Source organism: Schistocerca cancellata, chromosome 2 (assembly GCF_023864275.1).
Source record: "Schistocerca cancellata isolate TAMUIC-IGC-003103 chromosome 2, iqSchCanc2.1, whole genome shotgun sequence".
NCBI classification, from domain to species: Eukaryota; Metazoa; Arthropoda; class Insecta; order Orthoptera; family Acrididae; genus Schistocerca; species Schistocerca cancellata.
This window is the reverse complement of record NC_064627.1, coordinates 606966002-606991915: the sequence shown is the minus strand read 5'-3', so window position 1 is coordinate 606991915 and position 25914 is coordinate 606966002. Positions and strand designations below refer to the sequence as shown.

The 25914-nt window shown below is 39.9% G+C and overlaps 1 protein-coding gene and 1 pseudogene across 3 annotated transcripts in view; both read right to left on the bottom strand.

Moving 5' to 3' along the window:
• LOC126162265 (tRNA N6-adenosine threonylcarbamoyltransferase, mitochondrial) overlaps nt 1-25914 on the bottom strand; it is a 95510-nt gene that overhangs the window by 18863 nt on the left and 50733 nt on the right. For all 3 annotated transcript variants that reach the window (XM_049918658.1, XM_049918655.1, XM_049918657.1), the window contains exons 3-5: nt 24686-24810; nt 19378-19506; nt 313-517 (exon numbers count right to left, since the gene is read on the bottom strand). In XM_049918658.1, coding sequence (XP_049774615.1) covers nt 313-517; nt 19378-19506; nt 24686-24810 — 459 coding nt within the window. The remainder of the gene's footprint in view (nt 1-312; nt 518-19377; nt 19507-24685; nt 24811-25914) is intronic.
• On the bottom strand, nt 8322-8439 carry LOC126164216 (5S ribosomal RNA; annotated as a pseudogene).

The following is a 25914-nucleotide window of genomic DNA, read 5'->3' as shown; positions in this document are numbered from 1 at the left end:
ACCTGGTTGATATGGGGTTGCCAGTTAAGTTTGGAATAAATGTGTATTCCAAGCAGTTTTACAGATTTTAGTTCTACCTCATTAGCCATCCCAACTGTAGATGCCAAGTTTTCTCTGGATTCAGAGGTATCATGTCACCAATATCACATTAAGTGGCCCTCAATATAGGTTCTAGTGAATAGAGGAGATTAGTATGTAATGTTACAATAAAACTATAATAAAATTTATGCTTCTAACTGCAACCGCAATAATCCAGCAACATATTTCAGGAACCTTAATATTTAACTTCAAAATAATAATATTTGTACATACCATTCTCAGCTTCCTCATGCAGAATGTGCCTGGTAACAACATTTTTGAGACCAGCAAAACTAAAATCACAATTCCTATAGTCACTCATTGGACTGGGAAAGGCAAATGCAAGCAGATTGCCTCTTTCAGATGCTTTCTCTATAGCCTGTCCTCCTGAGAGCTTTGAAAATTCAGGAATATTTCGTAACTTTAAACGTCTTGCTGTCTGAAACAGTGTGAATATACTGAAATAATCATGAGCTTCCCAGCATTTATTACAAGATACAATATACACTAGGAACACAGTACTTGTCATGAATATAATTGGACCAACAATCACCATAGTATCTTACCACCATTAGACATTCAAAAATCTAATAAATCTTTCCTTCGAGAATCCTGTCCCCTACATCACTGATAATTCAAATAAGCAGCACATTCCATTCTCTTTCTGTCTCACTTCACTATAACATATAAACTGAGTGGTCAAAGTCACAGAAACGGCTGTCCAATTCAAAGATATGTCAATTATGATGCCCAAATGTTGTGGCTAGATGTACTGTACAGGGTGACTGTAGACAGACTATCTGAGTAGTCAGTTACAGACAGACGTGTGGTGAAAATAGTAGCACATTACAAGTTAATTTACTTTGTATGAGGAATGACAATCAATGCGAGACCATTTGAGATTACACAAGGACTCCAATTTCCTAAGTCAACAGGGACTAGGGAGGATCTTCAATTTTACAGAGACAATGTTTCAAAATGAGAAAAATGACAAATAGATGCCTACAAGTGTTTTACTAACATATGTCATGTCACTGGCACAAAGCCATATGTTGTAACTGACCACTCAGTGTGAGACAAATCACTGCCATTTTAACATGTGATGGCAGAAATACATTTCTGTCAATACTGCATGGAAACAAATGTTCCACAAAGACTTCAGCAGGTGAAAACCAACATCACATCCTGTGCCTTCCCATGTCTCTACATGATGCAGTCTAGCAACATTTCTCATCTTTCTACAGCTACATCTACATCTACATGATTACTCTGCAAATCACAATTAAGTGCCTGGCAGTGGGGTTCATCGAAACACCTTCAAGCTAATTCTCTACCATTCCACACTCAAACAGCATGTGGGCAAAATAAACACTTAAATCTTTCCATGGAAGCTCTGATTTCTCTTATTTTATTTTGATTATCATTTCTCCCTAAATAGGGGGATGCCAACAAAATATTTTTGCACTCTGAAGAGAAAGTTGGTGATCGAAATTTCATGAAAAGGTCCTGCCGCAGCAAAAAACCCCTTTGTTTTAATGACTGCCACAGCAATTCGTGTCTTACATCCATGGCACTCTCTCTCCTATTTTGCAATAACACAAAATGAGCTGCCCTTCGTTGAACTTTTTCAATGTCCTCCATCGACACTATCTGATGTGGATCCCACACCACACAACAATACCCCAGAAGAGGGTGGACAAGCATAGTGTAAGCAGTCTCTTCAGCAGTCCTGTTAAGTTTTCTAAGTATACTGCCAATTAATCACAGTCTTGCTTTCCCCACAACATTTTATATGTGTATATATGCAGGCTGAAGTGATGGATAAAAATTTATATCTTGGACAGGATTCGAACCTGGGTCTCCTGCTTACTAGGCAGATGGGCTAACCACAATGCCACTCTGGCCCAGTGGCTTTGAACAACTGCATGGACTAACTACCCTAGCACACCTCCCTCCTCAATCCAAATTCCCATTCATGCCTCAGCCCATTTAATATCTCCCCTAAACTCAAAAAGCAATGCAAAAGCTTTCCATCCATATTGGAACAGCACCCCAGCATTGAACAAAACAGGGGAGCCTGCCTGAAAGTCAGGTATAAGTGCCTTAATAAAATGAAACTGTATAGTTCCAGAGACATCTTCAGGTCTCAAACATCTATGATGTATACATGCAGACAGAAGCAATGAATGAAAATTTGCACCAAGCCCAGGAGGTGTGCTTGGGTAGTCCATGCACTTGTGCAAAGCTGCAAAGCCACTGTGCTAGGGTAGCATAGTGGTTAGCACAGCTGCCTGGTTAGCAGGAGACCTAGGTTTGAATTCTGATACTGGTACACATTTTCATTCACCACTTCAGTCTGCATACATACATCATAGATGTTTGAGACCTGAAAAGGTCTCTGGAATCATATAGTTTCATCTGATTATCTGTGTGATTCTTCCAATTTAAGTTATTTGTAATTGTAACACCCTAAATATTTAGTTGAGTTTGCAGCCTTTAGATTTGTGTGATTTATTGTGTGAAAGAAATTTAGTGAATTCTGTTTAGTATGCTAGTGGATGACTTCACACTTGTCATCATTCAGAGTTAGTTGCCACTTTTTGCACCATACAGATACCTTCACAATCATTTTACTACTCATTTTCATCATCTGATGACTTTACAAGACAGTAAATGACAGCATCATCTGCAAACAATCTAAGAGAGCTGCTCATATTGTCTCCTAAATTGTTTACATAGATCACACGCAAGAGAAGACCTATAACACTTCCTTTGGGAACACCAGATATTGCTTCTGTTTTACTTGATGACTTTTCATCAGTTATTGCAAAATGTGGACCTTTTTATAGGAATCATTACTCCAGGCACACAACTGAGACAATGCTGTGTACACAAACAATTTGATTCGAAGTCACTTGTGACGAATGGTGCCAAAAGCTTTTTGGAAACCTAAAAACAAGAAATCAGTTTGACATCCCCTATCAAAAATATTTCTTAATTTGTGAGAATAAAGAGCTAGTTGTGTTTCACAAGAATGATAAATCATTTTCTTCAAGGTAATTCGTAATGCTCGAACTCAGTATATGTTCCAAAATTCTACTGGAAATAGACATTAGTGATATGGGTCTGTAATTAAGCAGGCTACTCCTATTTTCTTTCTTGTGTATTGGTGCAATTTGTGCAACTTTCCAGTCTTTAAGTACAAGGTGCATTCAAGTTCTAAGGCCTCCGATTTTTTTTCTCCAGACTGGAAAGAGATAGAAACATGGGCATTGTTTTAAAATGAGGCCGCGTTCATTGTCAATACGTCCCAGAGATGGCAGCGCCGTACGGCAGATGGAATTTTATCGCCAGCGGCGAGAATGAGAACTGTTTTAAATACTTAAAATGGCGACGTTTTCCTTACTTGAACAGCACGCAATCATTCGTTTTCTGAATTTGCGTGGTGTGAAACCAACTGAAATTCATCGACAGTTGAAGGAGACATGTGGTGATAGAGTTATGGATGTGTCGAAAGTGCCTTCGTGGGTGTGACAGTTTAATGAAGGCAGAACATCATGTGACAACAAACTGAAACAACCTCGGGCTCGCACAAGTCGGTCTGACGACATGATCGAGAAAGTGGAGAGAATTGTTTTGGGGGATCGCCGAATGACTGTTGAACAGATCGCCTCCAGAGTTGGCATTTCTGTGGGTTCTGTACACACAATCCTGCATGATGACCTGAAAATGCGAAAAGTGTCATCCAGGTGAGTGCCACGAATGCTGACGGACGACCACATGGCTGCCCATGTGGCACGTTGCCAAGCAATGTTGACGCGCAACGACAGCATGAATGGGACTTTCTTTTCGTCGGTTGTGACAATGGATGAGACGTGGATGCCATTTTTCAATCCAGAAACAAAGCGCCAGTCAGCTCAATGGAAGCACACAGATTCACCGCCACCAAAAAAATTTCGGGTAACCGCCAGTGCTGAAAAAATGATGGTGTCCATGTTCTGGGACAGCGAGGGCGTAATCCTTACCCATTGCGTTCCAAAGGTGCATCCTACGAAAATGTTTTGAAGAACAAATTCCTTCCTGCACTGCAACAAAAACGTCCGGGAAGGGCTGCGCGTGTGCTGTTTCACCAAGACAATGCACCCGCACATCGAGCTAACATCACGCAATAGTTTCTTCGTGATAACAACTTTGAAGTGATTCCTCGTGCTCTCTACTCACCTGACCTGGCTCCTAGTGACTTTTGGCTTTTTACAACAATGAAAGACACTCTCTGTGGCCACACATTCACCAGCCGTGCTGCTATTGCCTCAGCGATTTTCCAGTGGTCAAAACAGACTCCTAAAGAAGCCTTCGCCGCTGCCATGGAATCATGGCGTCAGAGTTGTGAAAAATGTGTACATCTGCAGGGCGATTACGTCAAGAAGTAACGCCAGTTTCATCGATTTCGGGTGAGTAGTTAATCAGAAAAAAAATCGGAGGCCTTAGAACTTGAATGCACCTTGTACAGATCTTTGCATGAGCAAGTGGTTGTATATGATTGCCAAGTATGGAGCTATTTTACCAGAATTCTCTGAAAGGGATCTGACTGGTATACAATCTGGAACAGAGGCTTGCCTTTATTAAGTATTTTAAGCTGCTTCACTACACCAGTGATATCTATTTCTAAGCTACTCGTGTTGGCAGCTGTTCTAGATTCAAATTCTGGAATATTTACTTCATCTTCTTTGTGAAGGAATTTTGGAAAACCATCTGTAATTCTTTATTCAGTGTACTTACCTTGCTTCATATGATATTTGTTTTTGTTCTATAAAATCTTCTCCTGCTTTACATTGCATCTGTTTATATTCAGAGCCTTTGCTCTCCTTTCCATGCAAAATAGGTGGTCGCCTGTTTCCAGTTATGACATCACAAACACAACTATATTTTAGCAACTCATACTTTCATTGTAACCAAATCTATATTTCACCAAAATTTAACTTGATAAATAATACCAATAACCATTGTGTATCAGTTAAAAACTCATATACCAATAGCTATTTAGTGAAATCAGTGCCCCCATTCAATGATTTATGCACTTAATCTTTCCAATTTTGCTGATACCAATTTGTAAGTGCATATGGTAAGGGAAATTCTACAGTGGAATATAAGTAATAGAAGGACTTTCTCATCCCCAATACATGAGGGGCATTCAATATGTAACGCAACACTTTTTTCTGAAAATCGGTTGGTTTTATTCATGATTCCAGTAAACCATATAATTCTCCACGCTTTTGGCTACAAACATTATTTTTCAACATAATCTCCATTCAATGCTATGGCTTTAGACCAATTGACTGGGAGGGCTCTGTGCCTGCATAGTACCACTCCACTGGTCAACATCAGAGCCAACGTCTTGCAGCATGTATTGCTTCGTCTGTCCTTCATTGGGCCAAACAGATGGAAGTTGAAAGTTGCGAGATCCAAACTGTCAAGTGGATGATAAAGAACAGTCCAATGAAGTCTTGTGAGCTCCTCTCAGATGTGCAGACTTGTATGAGGCCATGTATTGTAATGGAGAAGGAGAAGTTCGTTAGCATTTTTGTGGCGACAAACACACTGAAGACATTTCTCCAATTTTGTGAGGGTAGTACAATACGCTTCAGAGTTGACTGTTGCACCATGAAGGAGGACATTAAACAGAATAACCTCTTTAGAGTCCTAGAAGACCATCACCATGACTTTACTAGCTGAGAGTGCAGCTTTGAGGTGGCACCTCTCCACGGTTTGCCATTTTGTTTCTGGTTCGAAGTGATGAACCCACGTTTCATCACCTGTGACAATGTTTGACAAAAACTGGCACAATTAGCCTCATAACATGCAAGCAATTCTGCACATATGGTCCTTTATTGCTCTTTATGGTCTTCTGTTAGACAGCGAGGAACCGAGTGGGTACACACCTGTGAGTACACCAACAGGTGAACTACTGTGTCACCACTACCAACAGAGACATCCAGTTGAGCAGTGCAGTGTTTGATTGTGATCTGTCGATCACCTTGAATGAGAGTGTCTGCACATTTCAATATTGCAGAAGTCACAGCTGGCCAGCATGCAGGAGATTGGACTGGTTTGCACTACCTTATTGCGATGATGACAGGTACCTCACCCAATGACTAATCACGCTTTTGTTCACTGTCAAGTCTCCGTAGACATTCTGCAAGTACCTATGAATATCTGAAATGCTCTGGTTTTCTGCTAAAAGAAAATCAATTGACAGATCTCTGCTTGGAACGTGCATCCATTACATATGGCATTTTAAAGGCTTTGTATGGCACCGGCAGCTTTCAGAACTTCATGAAACTATACAGGCTGTAGCAGGAATACTCCATGACGTTCCACAACAATTTCTGCATCAGCCGAGAAAAAATATTGTGTTGCATTACTTATTGAATGCCCCTTGTACATTCATAATAGCTTAAAGTAGGAATGTATTTTTGGTCGAAACTCTTTTGTGCACCATTCTTTTATCATTTGTTGTCATGTGACTTTTAGTATAAGGTAATACATTTGGCAACCAGGGTATATATCAATAAAGTTTGTCACTGTGTCCAAATTTTTCCTTACATGTGACAGTTTAAACATTAATCTATCACCTATATATTCACAGATATCATTAATAATGAAATGGGACAACATTTGCCACATCTGTACTGTCTTCCCCACATACTCTTCTGTAAGAAATTTTGTTGTGATTACAGAATATGAACAGCCACTTGTTTGCCTAATGTATCTGCAAATCTTTTTGCTACAGTCTATAGTTCAGCTCTTTTCACAGGAACTCTGAAAGAACATTGTTGTTTGTTAACAAGTTGTCCATTTTTGTTTTCCAGCAAGTTTGTCTTGTTTTAGCAGAAAGTCTGAATGTTTATTGTGATTCTTTTTAGTGTCTTAAAAAGGTGACTTGGCAATACCAAACTCTGTCATAATACCCTGGACAGAAGCAGCAGCTTGGGTTTCATCAAGCACTCTCATTTTATCTTCTAAATTTGCTCCTAACACTCACCTTGGTTACTGTATTATGCTGTATGACACATTAATACTTTTTAAAGTGATCACAGAGATCACTGTTCAAGCTTTCACTTTATTGCAAGCTTGTAACCAACAATGGCACATACATTATTTATTTTCAACCAAGGATGAAGAAAATGGAAATGGAAGGGTTGTTGTTGTGGTCTTCAGTCCTGAGACTGGTTTGATGCAGCTCTCCATGCTATTCTATCCTGTGCAAGCTTCTTCATCTCCCAGTACCTACTGCAACCTACATCCTTCTGAATCTGCTTAGTGTATTCATCTCTTGGTCTCCCCCTACGATTTTTACCCTCCACGCTGCCCTCCAATACTAAATTGGTGATCCCTTGATGCCTCAGAACATGTCCTACCAACCGATCCCTTCTTCTGGTCAAGTTGTGCCCCAAACTTCTCTTCTCCCCAATCCTATTCAATACTTCCTCATTAGTTATGTGGTCTACCCATCTAATCTTCAGCATTCTTCTGTAGCACCACATTTCGAAAGCTTCTATTCTCTTCTTGTCCAAACTATTTACCGTCCATGTTTCACTTCCATACATGGCTACACTCCATACAAATACTTTCAGAAACGACTTCCTGACACTTAAATCTATACTCGATGTTAACAAATTTCTCTTCTTCAGAAACGCTTTCCTTGCCATTGCCAGTCTACAGGGATGTAGTCAATATTTTATTTTAAATGTACTTGGCGTGAATGATATCAGGCGCATTAAGTTGGAATTTCACTTTGCGATAAAAAACAAGATGAGATTACTGAAAACTCAGAATCAATGAAGTCCAAATTAGAGAGGGTTTGCTTTATACAGAAAAGACAAAACAACCTTTGGTAACATCATAAGGAAAGACCTCAACATAAAGAATGGAAGAGGAGTTCCACTGTTAAACCCAGAGGAGAGCGCTCATAAATGGAAAGAGAACATTGAGGGCCCTTATGTAGAGGAGAAATGTCTGATAAGATGATAGGCAGTACATCTTCAGGCCACAAGTGGCCTGTCGGGACCATCCTACCACCGTGTCATCCTCAGCTGAGAATGTAGATGGGGGGGGGGGGGGGGGGGCGTGTGGTCAGCACACTGCTCTCCTGGTCGTTATGATGGTTTTCTTTGACCAGGCCACCACTGTTCTGTTGCGTAGCTCCTCAACTGGCATCATGAGGCTGAGTGCACCCCCAAAACCGGCAAAAGCACATGACGTCCCGGGTGGTCGCCCATCCAAGTGCTGGCCATGCCTGACAGCATTTAACTTCGGTGATCTGAAGGGAACCAGTGTATCTGCTGCAGCAAGGCCATTGCCCCTCATAAGATGATAGAAGAAGAAATAGGAGTCAATATGAAAGACACAAATGATTCAGTATTGGAGTCAAAGTTTAATAGAGTTTGTGAAGGCAGAAAGCACAGATAATACACGGGGCAGTCAACAAGTTCCCATCTGAGTGTACTGCTGCAACACATAAGAAACCCAGTATGACTCTGACGTAAGAATATAAGCACTGAAATGTAGGCAAGGGATTAGTGTTGTCTTTGAGGGGGAACTTTTTGATTGCTCCTTACAAATAGTCATTTGGGATTTCTAAAATTATTGAGAGAAGTAGCAACCAAATGGCTATTCAAGATGGTTTGTAATATCTATGAGTCTGGAGAGAGATCATCAGGTTTCCCAAAGAATATCATCCACACAATCTCAAAATTAGCAAGGGCAGAAAAGTGAGATAGAAAGGGCAGAAAAGTGAGATAACTACTGAGCAACCAGTTTCAACAGCTCATGCATCCTTGTTGCTGACAAGAATAATATACAGAAGAATGAAAAAAATGGAAGATCTGCTAGATGATGATCAGTTTGGCATCAGGAAGGGTAAAGGCAACAGAGATGTCAAGGCAATAGAGATGCCATTCTGATGATGTGCTAGATAATGACAACACATTCATATGATTTGTAGCTCTTGAAAAGCATTCAACAGTTTAAAATGGTATAATATGCTTGAAATCCTCTAGTAAATAAGTGTAAGCTATGGGTAAAGATGTGTATTGTACAATATGTCACGAGATAACAAAAGGAGTGACGGGGGAGCCTTGTGCTGCACTTGGGAAAGAACAGGGAGTGCAGGGCCGAACGACTCAATGTGGTGTGCTGTCAAGCATTGCTAAAGCTCTGCTAGGAAGTACCAGAGAGAACTGTAGTGGTGTGGTTCATCTTTTTCACACACCAATTGGGGCAGAGTGCCTACAAAGTTGAATGTGCTGGAAGTGTGGTGGCTCGTAAAGTAGCAGTTCAATCATCCACCTGTTGGGCAAGTCCTGTGTGTGTCAGGTGCCTGCAAGCCAAGGTCTTAAAACATAATACAAAAGGATATTGTCTCTTTATATAGGCACATTCTGGTCACATGCTTTCAAACACAAAGAGTTTGGAAAGCAGCAGACCCTATCAGTTACCAGTGTGGTCCAGTTGTGCCTAAAGCTGACAGTAACTGTTAGACACAACTGGTTGGCCAGGCATCTCCAAAGCATGTGCTTTTAAAAAGGTTTTCAATGGGACATGGTGTCCTCAAACATACAGTATAGTCACATAATTTTGCCATCTAAGGGTGGGGAACTAGCAGTGTGTATTGTTGTTGTTGTTGTGGTCTTCAGTCCTGAGACTGGTTTGATGCAGCTCTCCATGTTACTCTATCCTGTGCAAGCTTCTTCATCTCCCAGTAACTACTGCAACCTACATCCTTCTGAATTTGTTTAGTGTATTCATCTCTTGGTCTCCCTCTACGATTTTTACCCTCCACACTGCCCTCCAATACTAAATTGGTGACCCCTTGATGCCTCAGAACACGTCCTATCAACCGATCCCTTCTTCTAGTCAAGTTGCGCCACAAATTTCTCTTCTCCCCAATCCTATTCAATACCTCCTCATTAGTTATGTGATCTACCCATCTTATCTTCAGCATTCTTCTGTAGCACCACATTTCAAAAGCCTCTATTCTCTTCTTGTCCAAACTATTTATTGTCCATGTTTCACTTCCATACATGGCTACACTCCATACAAATACTTTCAGAAACGTGTGTATTAGTCACCTGAAATGTTGCATGTGTTTGTTAAACACTGCATAAGGTATGAGCACCAGAGGTAGCCTGTCTTGCAATGCTTTCAAAAGAACTACAGCTCTGCCTGAGATTGACCAACCTCATAACTAATATAGGGACACAAATCATTAGACTGGCTGTCCCTGCCTCCTTTTTTAAATCAACTGTCTTTTCAAATCAGAACATGATTAGCAATGTCTATCAGTGAAATATGGATAATACTTGTGTATTTAATTCAATAAAAGAAGTAATACCTGATCATGAGATAAGTCAAGATAATTTAAGTTTTATGAGAGACAGAAATGTCAAGAGGGTGAGACTTCCAGCCCTTATATCTTCAAAAGCACAACCTTCAGGTAAAATTGGGAACCTTCTTCATGGATCAGGGATAGAGGACTACCACACTATTTACCTCCCTTGAAAGTACCAGGACTCATTTCTGAGTTTGGATGGCATGCACATAGTACACTTACTGTTATAATGTATATTGATATTGTAAATGGTCTTCACAGGTTTGCCACCGGATCAAGTTGAGCAAATTCCACAGTAGTCCCTCGGAGCAACTGTCCAACATCTTCAGGTAGTTCAACCATGTTGGTGGCTAGGTACGACTGATGGTATCCACACGATGGTGCCCCATTTCCAGAACACATGCATGAAGAATGCGCAGGTGCAGAAATCGCGTATGCACAAATGATTTGCAGATACATGGTGCATATTCAAGCACCCTCTGCCAAAACTCACAGAGCGGCTCTCCTGTGTGTGCGCTGTATGCTGCATTTACTAACAGTGCAGCCACACGTAACTCACCAGAGACCGTATTAGACCAATGTTGTGATGGGTCTGTTACCAAAACTTGATTTTCGAGTCGTGATTTAATAGCAGCCAATGCAGGGTTCCAGGCTGTGCTCAGTTGAAATCCCACATCCCTGTTGATGAGATTATCAGTTGTACAGATATGTACTGCTTCCTTAATGACGCAATCCCAGAAAGATGATGCCAGGGATAAAACTTCCATCTTTTCAAAAATCATGCGATGTCCTGTATTCAGACTGTGTTCCGCAATTGCTGACTTTTCTGGTTGACGAAGGCGTGTATGATGCTGATGTTTATCGCAGCATTCTTGTACTGAAAAACATGTCTGTCCTATATGTGCTGCCCCACACTGACAAGAAATCTTGTATGCACCACATTTCCTCTGGCCAAGACCATCCTTAACCAAACCCAACAGGTTTCTCAGTCTTTCAGATAGTGAGAAACACACTTAATGCCATATCTTCTGAGGACTCTTCTGATTCTTGATGACATGGCACCAAAATACAGCAAAAAGGCAAAAGTGATGAGTGTCTTTGTGTCTTCATTCTGCTCCGTAGACTGAACTCGCCTGGGCCTGAATGCATTACGTATCTGTCTCTCAGAATAACCATTTTGTCGGAACACGTCTTCAACTGTTGTATTTCACTTGACAGGCTTTCAGGATCAGATACCACATGTGCTCTGTGAAATAATGTACGTAATGCACTACTGCATTGTGCAGGATGATGACAGCTTGTGGCCTGCAGATATAGATCTATATGCTTTGGCCTGAGGTAGACACTGTGTCCCAAGGTTCCATCTGCTTTCCTTCATACCAAAACATCAAAAAAAAGGTAAAGTACCACCTTTTTTTCATTTCCATTGTGAAGTTTATATTTGGATGGAGTGAATTCAGATGCGGTAGAGACATAGGTAAAGTATCAAGTCCATGTGGCATTACCATAAATGTATCATCCACATACACACAGTAAACAAGAGGGTTTGAGAGTGGCTGACTGTAGCGCTTTTTCTTCAAAGTCTTCCATAAAATAATTGGTCATCACAGGAGACAGAGGGCTTTCCATGGCGACACCGTCCACTTGTTCAACATATTGGTCACGAAATGAGACGTATGTTGAAGTAAACAAGTGTTTAAATAGCAAGTGTTTAAATAATGCTACTATGTCCTCCTCAAACTTGTTGCTAATGACCTTCAAAGAGTCCTTCAAGGGCACCTTGTAAATAAAGACACAACATCAAAACTTACTAAAAGATCTGACAATTGAACTCTAAGATTTTTCAGGCGACCTATGAAATCTTCAGAATGTCGAATATGATGGTCGACTTCCCTGCGAGAGGTCCCAACAGTGATGTCAGATATTTGGCAACAAAATAAGTAGGTGTGCCTATGTTACAAGGTGTACAACTTTGCTTCTGCCGTTAGCCAATAGGTGGTGACAACAGTAAGTAACGGTCAAAGGAAACAGATCACAGACATCAGGCAGTTAGCTTGGACCTCGGTCAACATAACCTCATTCAAACATTAGTCAATTTGTGTCTGCATCATAAAGTTGTTCTTGATTGAAAATGTCAGTTTATGAGTGTAATTCTAGTCATTTGCGGGAGTTGTTACTGCTTTGTTTCAATATGAAGAAAACAGAGGCTGAGTCTCATCGAATGCTCTCAAGTACATATGGTAAGGATGCTATTAGTGGAAGAATGTGTCGTGAGTGGTTTCAGCACTTCAAGAATGGTGATTTTAATGCCATAGACCGGCATAGTGGTGGAAGAGAGAATGTTTTTGAAGATGCAGAATTGGAGACATTGCTGAGTGAAGACTCACGTCAAACTCAATAAGAATTGGCACAATTAGTGGGAGTGACACAGCAAACCATTTTTAAATGTCTCAAGGCTATGGGCATGATTCAGAAAGAAGGAACTCGGGTCCTGTGTGAGCTGAAACGGCGTTTGTGGTTGTGAACAGCTGCTTCAGAGGCAAAAACGGAAGGGATTTCTGCATCGTATTGTGACTGGGGATGAAAAATGGGTTCATTACGATAACCCTAAATGCAAAAAATCATGGGGATATCCTGACCATGCTTCCATGTCGACCACCAAACCAAATATTCACAGCTGCAAGATCATGCTCTGCATTTGGTGGGACTAGCTCAGTGTCATGTACTATGAAGTGTTAAAACCAAGTGAAACAATCACAGATGCTCATTATCAAATGCAATTAATGCATTTGAGCAGAGCATTAAAAGACAAATGGCCGCAATACAGCGAGAGGCATGATAAAGTGATTTTGCAGCACGACAACACTCTACCACACATTGCAAAGGAGGTCAAAATGTACTTGTAAACGTTAAAATGGGAAGTCCCACCCCAACCACCGTATTCTCCAGACATTGCTCCCTCTGACTATCACCTGTTTAGATCAATGGCACATGATCTGGCTGACCAACACTTCCAATCTCATGAAGAAGTCACAAATTGGATCGATTCATGGATCGCTTCCAAAGATGACAATAGTTTTGACACGGGATTCATAAACTGCCTGAAAGATGGGAGAAAGTAGTGACCAGTGATGGAAAATACTTTGAATGATACACATGTAACCAATTTGTTTCATTAAAGCCTCAAATGTTAGAGAAAAAATGGTGGAAGCAAAGTTGTACACCTCCTACTTACAGTAGGACAGAGAGGCACCCCATTCTTTTGAATCTTGGGTAGACCGTAGAGTCTAGGAGGAACTGTAGCCTGTTGGCGCAAACCCTTAGCAACTTGCACTGGAATCGAGCTCTTCCTGATGAATTCCAAAGTCTTTCTCTAGATCCTACCCATTGGATCACTTTTTAATTTACTGTATGCAGGATCGTAGAGCAGTTTGTATATCTTGCTGTCATATTCTGTGTGTGGGAGAATCACAGTAGCATTTCCTTTGTCAGCAGGTAAGATGACAGTATCTTGGTCTTCTCTCAATTCTCACAGAGCATTTCTTTCAGCTGAGGTGATGTTAAAGCTGGACCTCTTAGGTGAAGCTTCAGTCAAGATGTGGCATGTGTCGCACCTAACCTCTTGTGCGGCATCCTTAGGAGGTTTCAAAACAGCCTGCTCTATTCCACTATTCACATCTCGGATGAGATAGTACGATCTTTGGTGAGTAACGTCTGGCCACACCGTTAGTAAACGCAGTGTACAGCACACGCACAGGAGAGCCACTCTGTGATTTTCGGCAGAGGGCATTTGAATATGGCACCATCTATCAGCAAATCATTTGCACATGTGCGATTTCCCTGCCTGCACATTCTCCAAGCACATGTTCTAGAAACAGGGCATTGATGTGCGGATAATGTCAGCTGTACCTAGCCGCCAGAAAGGTTGAACTACCTGAAGATGTCGGACAGTTGCTTCAAGGAAATATTGTGGAATTTGCACAATGTGATCCAGCGGCAAACCCGTGAAGACTATTTACAACATATCCACCAGGAAAGCTTGAATAGTCATATATTGATATTGATGGTTAGACCTAGTAAATATATAGTGTTTGGTATCACCAAAACTGGCAGTTAAGTGTGATTTATGATATAACTTTTGTTTGATTAGTTGTTAAGGTAGGCGACTTTATTCACATTTATCTACATCTACATCTACATCACATTTATATAAAACTGTATCTTGTTTCATGGCACTACAATGAAATGATGTGGTGGGAGAGGGACAGAGGCAGTCAGTCAATAGAAAGAGGTGCTCAAGAAGGTAGAGAGGATATAAAGAGTTAAGCTAGGAATTAATGTGGGTTGTGAAGAAGTTGGTCAGAGATTCGAAAGAGTCATGACGTTTCCATTCCTGTGAATTGAGGATTTTGGTTGGGGACTAGAGAGAGTCCAGACACATTCATTTCAGAAAGAGCTGTGGTTCTTGAATTAGTGTATTGAAAACTTCTGTCAGTGACTGAAAAGAGTCAAGACATTTTGGTTCTGGCAGGAGTGGTGACTCATGTATTAGGGGTCTTGCATCATGGACTGGAAAGGGTCAATATCTATCAGTCTTAGAATGAGCTGAACTGAATAATTTCCAAACTTAGCTTTTTCTTGATAGTACACTTTGATTTAAAAGATTTCCATGAGGTTGAATTGCAAGAGCTCAGAGCATTCAGCGGGTTATCGCAGCTTGAAATACTTATGCCAGTAGCATTATATCTGAGCAGTAAAATTGTGTTGGGAAGAGTGGTCAAACTCAAGGACATTTGGAACACTTTCTTGCAAATTGTAATTGGTAAACTAGCCCCTGTTGAAGTGGTTGAGACACTTAACGCCATGAATAAGCTGTTGCTGTTAAATAAACAAGAACAATTTAAACATGCGCATTGTGTCACCTAGTTTCATTTCCAGCTACATAAATTTAATTAGAACACAGCTAGCAGGTCTATTAGGAGATTATAAACTTGAGAGCATCAAAAAAAGTACTATTTTACAGTGGTGTACAATTGCCCTTAGACAAAGCTCAAAAGCTTCAGATAAAATCCAACAGTACATTTATGTTCCCCTCTCTGGGATGAGTTGTAGTTCACAACAGAGAGTCTTAGCAATGTAAATGAACTGATAGTGAAAATGATGAATGAAGACAAGAAAGAAGTGCTCAGGTTAGAAAGGATGTAGTAAGACAGGGATGTACTCCTTAGCCCATACTGTTTCATTTATACACCAAAAAAGCTATGACAGAAATAAAAGAAAGGTTCAGCAGTGGGATGAAAATTTAGGGCAAAAAGATGCCAAAAATAAGATCCACTGATGAAATTGTTATCTTCAGTGAAAGTGCAGGAAGAACTGCAAGATCTGTCAAATGGAATGAACAATCTAATGAGCACACACTAAGGACTGAGAGTAAACTGAAGAAAGACAAAAGTAGTGAGGAGTAGCAGAAATGAGAATATTGAGAACTTAACACCAAGATCTTAAGAGGAGGAAGAAATTTCTCAGAATGAATGTCTGGAGCACATCACTGCAGGTTAGTGAATCGTGGACTGTAGGAAAGTGAAAAGAAGAGAACCAAAGCATTTGAGATGTAGTGGTATAGAAGAATGTAGAAAATTTAGTTGGAGTGATAAGATATGAAATGGAGAAGTTTACCACAGAATAAGTGAGTAGAGTAACATGTGGAAAATATTAACAATAAGAAGGGGCAGGATGGTAGGATATATATTAAGATATCAAAGAATAATTTCCATAGTATGAGAGGGAGCTGTAGTGGTAAAGGCTTTAGTTGAGAACAGAGTGTGAAATACATCCAAGAAATAATTGACAATGCTGGATGCTCTGTGCTACTCTGAGACGAAGAGGTTAGCAAAGGACAGGTATTCATGGTGAGCCACATGAAACCAGTCAGAATACTGATGAAAGAAAAGAAAAAAATATTGTATATTTGTTCATTATTTTTCATATATACGATAAGGAAACTTCATGTAAAGTGTGCTTTGTTGGTGTTTTCATTGTTAAACAAGGGCATTGTAGCTACCAGTTCACAATAATAATAATAATAGTTCTTTGTAGCTCAATAGCATAGTGCAAGTCATTCAACTGGATACCACTTAAGTAGCTTGCATGTCCCTAACACACCACAGTAATACTATCAGAAGAAGGGGACCTCATGTTTGACATGAAATCTGAACCAGGTGCCAATTCCTGGTGAATCTTTCCATCACTCAGAGCTGAAGGCTAGATTAAAGGCAGAGTGAAAAATTCCATGATCTGACCAAGTTTCAATTCCACAACCTTTACAGTTTAGAGGCATACAATTTGGCACCAAACCCAACACAGCTGAATGATAATTAATTATTCTGTTCACTTCCAAGACTTCAGTTCTATCTGTTTCACTACCTGGATATGGTGTAAGCAATATGAATCTAAAATTCTATGAGCTTTTATTCACCTTTATCCAATTTTAAATGTGTAATCATAAGAGCAACTGTGAGTCAAATTTTCATTGTGGTATAAATCTGGGAGAAGTGCTGGGAACTCAACCATAGGTTCATAATAACATCTGCAGATTTCTCAAAGACTTCTATGAACAGATTAAGTATGTGCAACATGCAGAGGGAACTTTGCATACCAATAAAGTTAATTAACTTGGTGAAGGTGTGTACTGCAGAGGCAAAGTCCATGGTGAAATGCCAGGGGGAGCTATCCAAAAAGTTCAGCATCAGAACTCATGTGAGATGAGGTGATGTCAGTCACCACTGCTTTCCAAGTTTATCCTGGTGAAAGTAATCCAGGAAATGAAATGAGAATGCAAATGATTGAAACTTAATGGAAAACCACTATTATTACAATATGCAGATGACATTGCAGCCATAATGGTAGAAATCTTAGGGGACTTAGCAAAGAAAACCAGTGATATTGGACTGAAGATTAATGCAAAGAAGACTGAAATGATAGAAGTCCTCATAAAAGCCTTCAATAATGCCCAGCCATAGTAAGGAATATGGAACACAGCCAGAGCGGAAAATTCTAAATGCCTTGGCACCTAATACAAAAGGCATAATAACAAGAAATTAATCAATGTATTGTCAATAGGTCTAAAACAGATCATTTCATCAAAAAATCTGTCAGTTAAGACCAGACATAAGAGCCTGTAATACAGTGATAGTACGAGAGTCGTTGACACCTTAAGCACCACAAAAAGTATAAAGAGAACCTGTTGATTTTTGAATGGAAAGTCCTGAGAAAGATCTTTAGAGCAATCTGCATAGAGAACAACTGGAGACATAGAAAGAACCAAGAACTGCATGACCTGATGAAACAAATGAACATCGTCCAGGAAATGAATGTGTGGAGAATAATCCTGGCTAGGCATATTGCCAGCAGTCCAGAGACTTGCCGGACCAAAGCTGTGCTTATGGGAAAACCTGATGGTTTGCTTGGAAGACCAAGGAAGTGATGGGAGGATGAACTGCAGAAAGACCTTCAGCAGCCGAGTATCCATGAGAACTGGATCCAAAGTGCACAAGATTACCATCTGTGGAGAAACACTGTAAGGTTGGTACATGATCTTCTGGATCCCTGATCACTGATATGTACGTACATAATCAAATAATTAACAACAATATTTGTTGTTGTGACTCGCCGATCTTTCAAAGTGCCGCCATGCAGTTACGCACATCCTCTACATGCAACGCTGTCTGCCAGCCATGCAGCAGCAGCGCCACCTAAGCGGCCAGCCAGCCAGCGGCTGCTAGACTTGGACTCAGTTATGATTTGACTGTTAAAGTGTATACATGTCTTACTCTGTTTACTTGATCTGTGACTTTCATGTATTGCATCTTCCTTGAAATATACTTGTTCAACTTGAATTTATAACATCTGTGTTACAGATTCTACTGGAAGAATTGTGATGTTATGGAACATCTGCCACCCCTCCCTCTCCAAAAAATATTGCCTTACATCATACCATTTCATAAAGATGTCAGTCTACAGCTAACAGAATTCTCTGTCTAAACACCTAGATTACACCATGACATCACAGCCAGCACCTAACGTACATTAAATGATACCTGAGTACTGTTCAGAAACATTCAAACATTTTCAAAACAGTGAATAAACTAAAATGAAAACTTGCAGCAATGATTCAACTGTTGTTGTTGTTGTTTTGTCATTATTATTGTTGTTGTTGTTGTTGGCGGTGGTGGTGGTGGTGGTGGTGGTGGTGGTGGTGGTGGTGGCGGTGGCAGCATTGGTGGCACTTTACAAACTGGTTTGATGCAGCTCTCCACAGTAGACTAAATGGCTCTGAGCACTATGAGACTTAACATCTGAGGTCATCAGTCCCCTCCACAGTAGACTATTCAAGTCTCTTCACCTCTGTATTACCACCACAATCTGCATCCTACTCAAACCAACTAAGACAATGGAAAATCTCTGCTGTATGGTGACTAGCAATCTATCCTTTTCATAATATTGTCACTGAACCAATTTAGGGTACTACAGCCTCGGCCCCCCCCTTTAGAATCTTTGCCCCCCACATTTCCCCCAGTAACCGAGTTAATTATTTCTTGATGCCTTATCATATGCCCAATCAACGTACCCCTTGGTTTAGTCCAGTTGTATCAAAAGTTCCTTCCTCCTCAACTTGAAGTACCTCTTCATTAGGTACTCGGGCTACCATCTAATCCAGCATTTTCCAGTACCACCACATTCAAAAAGCTTCTAATTTTAATTTGGATTTTTTAAAATAAATTATGCTATTCCTTCTTATTTGTTTCTTAATCATTTTCCTGCTGACATGTCATCACATTTTAACACTGGCCATTACTGACGTAATATTCACAGCCGTGCAACCAACCTGGTAAGAAAATCCCACGACTTACTTTGTCCAAGGCTTCACCTGGTGCATCGTCTATACTGTGTCCCAGCAATAAATATTTGTCAACAGCCTGAGCAATTGCAAGCAAGCAATGTCCACCTGATATCAAAAGGACTAAAAAGGGAAAATCAACCTGCAGAGAAAATACCAAGATGTTACTATATGTTAACTCACAGCATTCTCAAAAACAGATGCATCCAAACAACATTAAATAGTAGTAGTAGTAGTAGTAGTAGTAGTAGTAGTGATGTTCTTCCTCTATTTATGACAGTATAATAAAGAATATTGTGTTTAATCTGACTGTTATTAATACACTACTGGCCATTAAAATTGCTACACCAAGAAGAAATGCAGATGATAAACAGGTATTCATTGGACAAATATATTATACTACAACTGACAAGTAATTACATTTTCACGCAATTTGGGTGCATATATCCTGAGAAATCAGTACCCAGAACAACCACCCCTGATGGCAATAATGGCCTTGATACGCCTGGGCATTAAGTCAAACAGAGCTTGGATGGCGTGTACAGGTACAGCTGCCCATGCAGCTTCAACACAATACCACAGTTCACCATGAGTAATGACTGGAGTATTGTGATGAGCCAGTTGCTCAGCCACCATTGATCAGACTTTTCAATTGGTGAGAGATCTGGAGAATGTGCTGGTCAGGGCAGCAGTCGAACATTTTCTGTATCCAGAAAGGCCCGTACAGGACCTGCGACATGCAGTCCTGCATTATCCTGCTGAAATGTATGGTTTCGCAGGGAACAAATGAAGGGTAGAGCCACGGGTAACACATCTGAAATGTAACGTCTACTGTTCAAAGTGCCGTCAATGCGAACAAGAGGTGAATGAGACGTGTAACCAATGGCACCCCATACCATCACGCCGGGTGATAGGCCAGTATGGCAATGATGAATACACGCTGCCAATGTGCGTTCACCGTGATGTCACCAAACACGGATGTGACCATCATGATGCTGCAAACAGAACCTAGATTCATCAGAAAAAATTATGTTTTGCCATTTGTGCAACTAGGTTCGTCATTGAGTACACCACCACATTCGCTCCTGTCTGTGATGCAGTGTCAAGGGTAACCACAGCCATGGTCTCCGAGCTGATAGTCCATGCTGCTGCAAATGTCATCAAACTGTTCGTGCAGATGGTTGTTGTCTTGCAAACGTCCCCATCTGTTGACTCAGGGATCGAGACGTGGCTGCATGATCCATTACAGCCATATGGATAAGATGCCTGTCATCTCGACTGCTAGTGATACGAGGCCGTTGGGATCCAGCATGGCATTCCGTATTACCCTCCTGAACCCACCGATTCCATATTCTGCTAATAGTCATTGGATCTCGACCGACGTGAGCAGCAATGTCGTGATACAATAAACCGCAATCGCTATAGGCTACAATCCGACCTTTATCAATGTCAGAAACGTGATGGTACACATTTCTCCTCCTTACACGAGGCATCACAACAACGTTTCACCAGGCAACACCAGTCAACTGCTGTTTGTGTATGAGAAATCTGTTAGACACTTTCCTCATGTCAGCACGTTGTAGGTGTTGCCACTGGCGTGTGAATGCTCTGAAAAGCTAATCATTTGCATATCACAGCATCTTCTTCCTGTCGGTTAAATTTTGCTTCTGTAGCATGTCATCTTCTTGGTGTAGCAATTTTAATGGCCAGTAGTGTAGTATGCTGTAGCTTAATCTAAAGAAAGCACAATATTTACAATCAAAACATATAGCATGAAAGTGACATATTAAATATAATGTGCATCAATCAGAAAATACATTTTATTACAACTATCTTCTAAAATTCACAGTTAATGAAGTTCTTTAGCATATTCAACTACATCAACAACTAACTCTCCCTTGTGCTCCATCTGCACAATTTTTAATATCATCTTTACTTCATTTAATATTAACCTTTATTATTGTTTCATTCTTTATTCTTTATTCAGTCATTTTACTCTGCATGTTTTAAAGTAGAAAATATTTCACATTTTGTTCCTCACTTACATAATAATTCTATTATGCATACTCACTGCAAGACTGAAAACAGCTTGAATGCCTTTATCAGGATAATATTACATTAAGAACACAGAGTTCACTTCTGTTTTCTGTAAGTTCAAGTGCTTTACTTGCACTTTTAGTGTAATTTCTGGTTGATCACAAAACAGTTAATGTTTCCCAAAAGGAATTTCCAAAATTTGATGATGATTTAATAGGGGAGATAGACAAACGCATTTTATTTTCCCTTCCTTCGCCAATGTTTAATATCTGTTTGATTATGTCACAAAACAAACACCTTTCTTCATTGCTAAAATCTCAGTTCAGCATTCATCAAAACCCATTTAGAGATGAAGGATATACCAAAATTACAGTAGGTACACTTGTATTCAAACTGAGGTTCTCCAAGTCAATAATCCAGCATATTAAGACCATGTGACATTGCCCTATACAGTATTCTTAGCAGATGTAAAAAATAATGGACCATGAAAAGCAGAGCCAATAGATTTAGCCTTGAATGTTCCACCAGTAGTCACCAGATCCAAACAAGTGAACCAAGGGTCCCAAACTGATTTGTCTCCAATCTGAATGAACTTTAGCACCGATGTTTCTTACAGAATAAGAAAATGCTCAATTTTTGAAAATATAATTGGACAGATAAAAAAATCGACTCACCAAGCAGAAGCAGATGAAAACACATATAAAGGTAATCAGCTAAGAGCTGGGGTGGATTAGGGATGGACAACAATACTGCATAGGTTCAGTTTGTGGCAGAATACAACTGTAGGAGGATAGTGGGCAGGATACTCGTCATTTCAAAGCATGACTAGAGGTAGTCAAAACCCTGTCAGTTCAACCAAATGCCCCCACAGCTTTCACATCAGAGCATCCCTGACATGTCTTTGCTATTCCAGTCTCAAACATTTTCCATTTTTAAGAACTAACTATGATTGGCATGATAACATTGTATCAATGCATGGGGCCAAGAGCAGGACAATAATATTGCCCAATAAGCAACAGTTAGAAATTAGCCTTCAGGGTGAGCACATCAGCAGTCAACAAAGTGGGACTTGCCTATACTGTGACTGAGCTGGTTGCCTTGCTAAACAAAAGCAGAAATTAAGCAGAACATGGAAACAAGTTTGAAAAGCTTCCAGTGAATATTTCAGTGAACAAGGGGCTCATTCAAAGCAGTACAGATTCATAAATCACAACAACCAATAACAAATTAAACAAGTAAATTGTATAATTTATGTGTACATATACTGTCTTCTAAGTATTTTTCTACTGTAACAATTGTTTCAAATAAAATAAAACAGTTAATCCCTGATTACTTATTGTAAGATTACATGAACTTATGTTTGAGCTGTGACAACTGTTGCAAGAAAAATAAACATGTGTGCTCACTGGACAACTGATCTGATCATATTTGTAATTCTTAGAACTGCTACAAATAATATAAACATTTCTGCTTACTGCCATGACAGCATGATCTTCAGTATCCTCAGTTATTGTGGACAATGGGTTATTTGGTGTTTTGGCAGAGCTGCAGTATATTGCACAATACCATCCTCCACATGATGGGCTTCAACAAGTGATGCAACACATTTCTTTTCTCGGCCAATTTCGGTTGAAAAAATGTAGAATTTGTCATAGGATGTACTGGACTGTTCCTACTTCAGCCTCTATAGTTTCATGAAGTTCAGATACGTAGCAGCACTATACATAGCCTTCAAAATGGTGTCTGTAATGGAGGTGAGTTCCAAGCAGGGACATTACTGATAAGTGCTTGCAGAATGTCTACAGAGACCTGACAGTGAACAAAGGTACAGTGATCATTGGGCAAGGCAACCTGTCACCATCGCAACAATGTACTGCACACCTCTCTGATCTCCTACTTGCTGGTCGGCCACATACAGCTGTGACTCCTGCAATGTTGAAACATGCAGACACACTCTTTCGATGTGATCAATGAATCACAATCAAACACCTCACTACTCAACCCGATGTTTCGGATGGTAGTGCTGACACACTCATCCACCAATTGGGGTACTCAAAGGTGGGTGCCTGCTGGGTTCCTCACCAAGTAACAGATGATGGGCAATGAAGGACTAGCTGTGCAGAATTGCTTATGCTTTATGAGGCTGATTGTGGCAAGTGTGATGAAACATGGGTTCATCACTTTGAACTGGAAACAAAACAGAAAAACCACACTGCCTCTCCTCAAAAAGAAAATTCAAAGCTGCCCTCTCATCTGGTAAAGTCATGGCAACTGTCTCCTGGGACTCTGAAGGGTTTGTTCCGTTTGATATCCTCCCTCATTGTGCAGTGATCAACTCTGAAGTGTATTGTGCTACACCAGAAAACTGAAGATACAACCTCAGCATGTCTGGCACCTTAAAAATGCATGAACCTCTCCATGACAATCCAAAGCCTTGCACAAGTCTGTGTAGCTGAGATGAGCTCACTTCATTGGACTGTTCTTCCTCGTTCACCCTACAGCCCGGATCTTGCACCTTCCGACTTTCATCTGTATGGCACAATGAAGAGTGCGCTCCACGGGAAGCAGTACATGGATTATGAGGTTATTGGTGCAACATGACATTGGCTCTGATGTCAAGTAGTAGAGTAGTACTATGGGGACACAGAGGCCCTCCCAGTAAGATGGCATAAGGTCACTGCATTAAACGAAGTTTATTTTGGAAAACAGGGTTTTGTAGCCAAAAGAATGGGAAATAATTTGGTGTATTGGTATCCTAAATAAAACCAACTTGCTTTTTGAAAAAAAAAATGTGTTGCATAACTTATTCAATACCCAATATTTTTAAAACTCAGCAGTTTTCTTCAACATATTGTGCAATCTGTCAATATCGATCTCAATATTATTGTGCTATACTTAGTATGCAAAATAAATATTGAGCACTGGAGAGTTCCTTAAGCATAAATGTCTCTCTCTAACTTCACTTATAGACTGAAACTTCCCAACAGGATCATTATATGGCATATATATCAGCGGGAAATTAATTACACCTACTGTATTTCGTAGTCTTGTCAACTTTTTAGAGTGACTATGTTTTGTATACTCAGAACAAAAAATGATCATCATTCTTACTAATCAAACTGCCCATGTGAAAATATTTCTTAACACCATAAAGAGATTATTAATCTAGTTATTAGACAGTCTTATTCGTTTATACATAGTTACTTTACAAATAATATCATGAACATATAAAAAATACTAGAAACAGACAAAAAGTTCTGTGATGGCTAAACAATGAAAATTACCTTCTGAATCATGCGTATTGTGAGTGTGTGAGCTTCCATGTGATGCACTGGTATGAATGGCTTCGCAAATTTTCTGCATAACTCCTTTCCATAATTCATTCCAACTACCAGTGAAAGTGGAAGTCCTGGAAAGGGTCAGAAAGAATTTGAATATCTAGATATAATAACAGAATTGTTCAGTCAACTTCACATAAGTTTGAAGAACTATATGAAAAAGGTAATTACAACATCAAAATTAATAGCTCATTTCTAAAAACCATTAGTTAGACCAAGATAGGCAAAAATGGGCAAATACCTATGGAACAGTCACACATGGTACAGAAATCTGATTTCCCTCTCCCCTCCCCCCCCCCCTCCAAAAAAAAATTATATCAAGAAAGAACCTATTAACCAATCCAAGTTAAAAGTACAGAGCGCTAAAGTTCTCTCTTTAAGTTGCTTAAACAATAGTAGTTTCTGGGAATGTTACCACTCAGTAGCACCTCTTAAAATTCATTTATTAACCTTTCCAGAGAAGAATTTCTATATCTTTTATAGAGCCTACTTTGCCACATTTTTCTATATGAGAGATCTTAAGTAAGCATACGCACAAATAAATGCAACAACAGTATGGCCAAGTAAAGTGAATTGTGGCTGGCTATGAGAACAGTAGAGAGGAGAGAGAGAGAGAGAGAGAGAGAGAGAGAGAGAGAGAGACTAAAAAGAGCCATTTAATTTCTGTAATGTTTCTCACCTTGCTTTGTGTATGTGCAAAGTTAGCACTATTAAGCAGAGCTGAAAATATGAGCCTGCAGTAAACACACAGTGTAGTTATGCAGCATATAGTACACACAAAATGATACTGTTTTCATTGCAGTTGAGGTAGGAATTATTTTAAAAATTAATTGATCAGTTAAATTAATTAATCAGATAAATAAATTACACAAATTAAATCAATTGTGACATACTACAAAGGAAAACCTAACTCTGTAGTCAACATGGAGATCCCTTCGAGATTCTCTTTACTCCTCTTAAAGACCTACGTCAAAACAAGTCCCCAGGAGTAAACAACATTCCATTAGAACTACTGATAGTCTCGGGAGAGCCAGCCATGATAGAACTCTTCCATCAGGTGAAATACCCTCAGACTTCAAGAAGAATATAATAATTCAAATCCCAAAGGAAGCAAGTGTTGACAAGTGTGAAAATAACTGAACTATTAGTGTAATAAGTGTCACAGTTGCAAACTA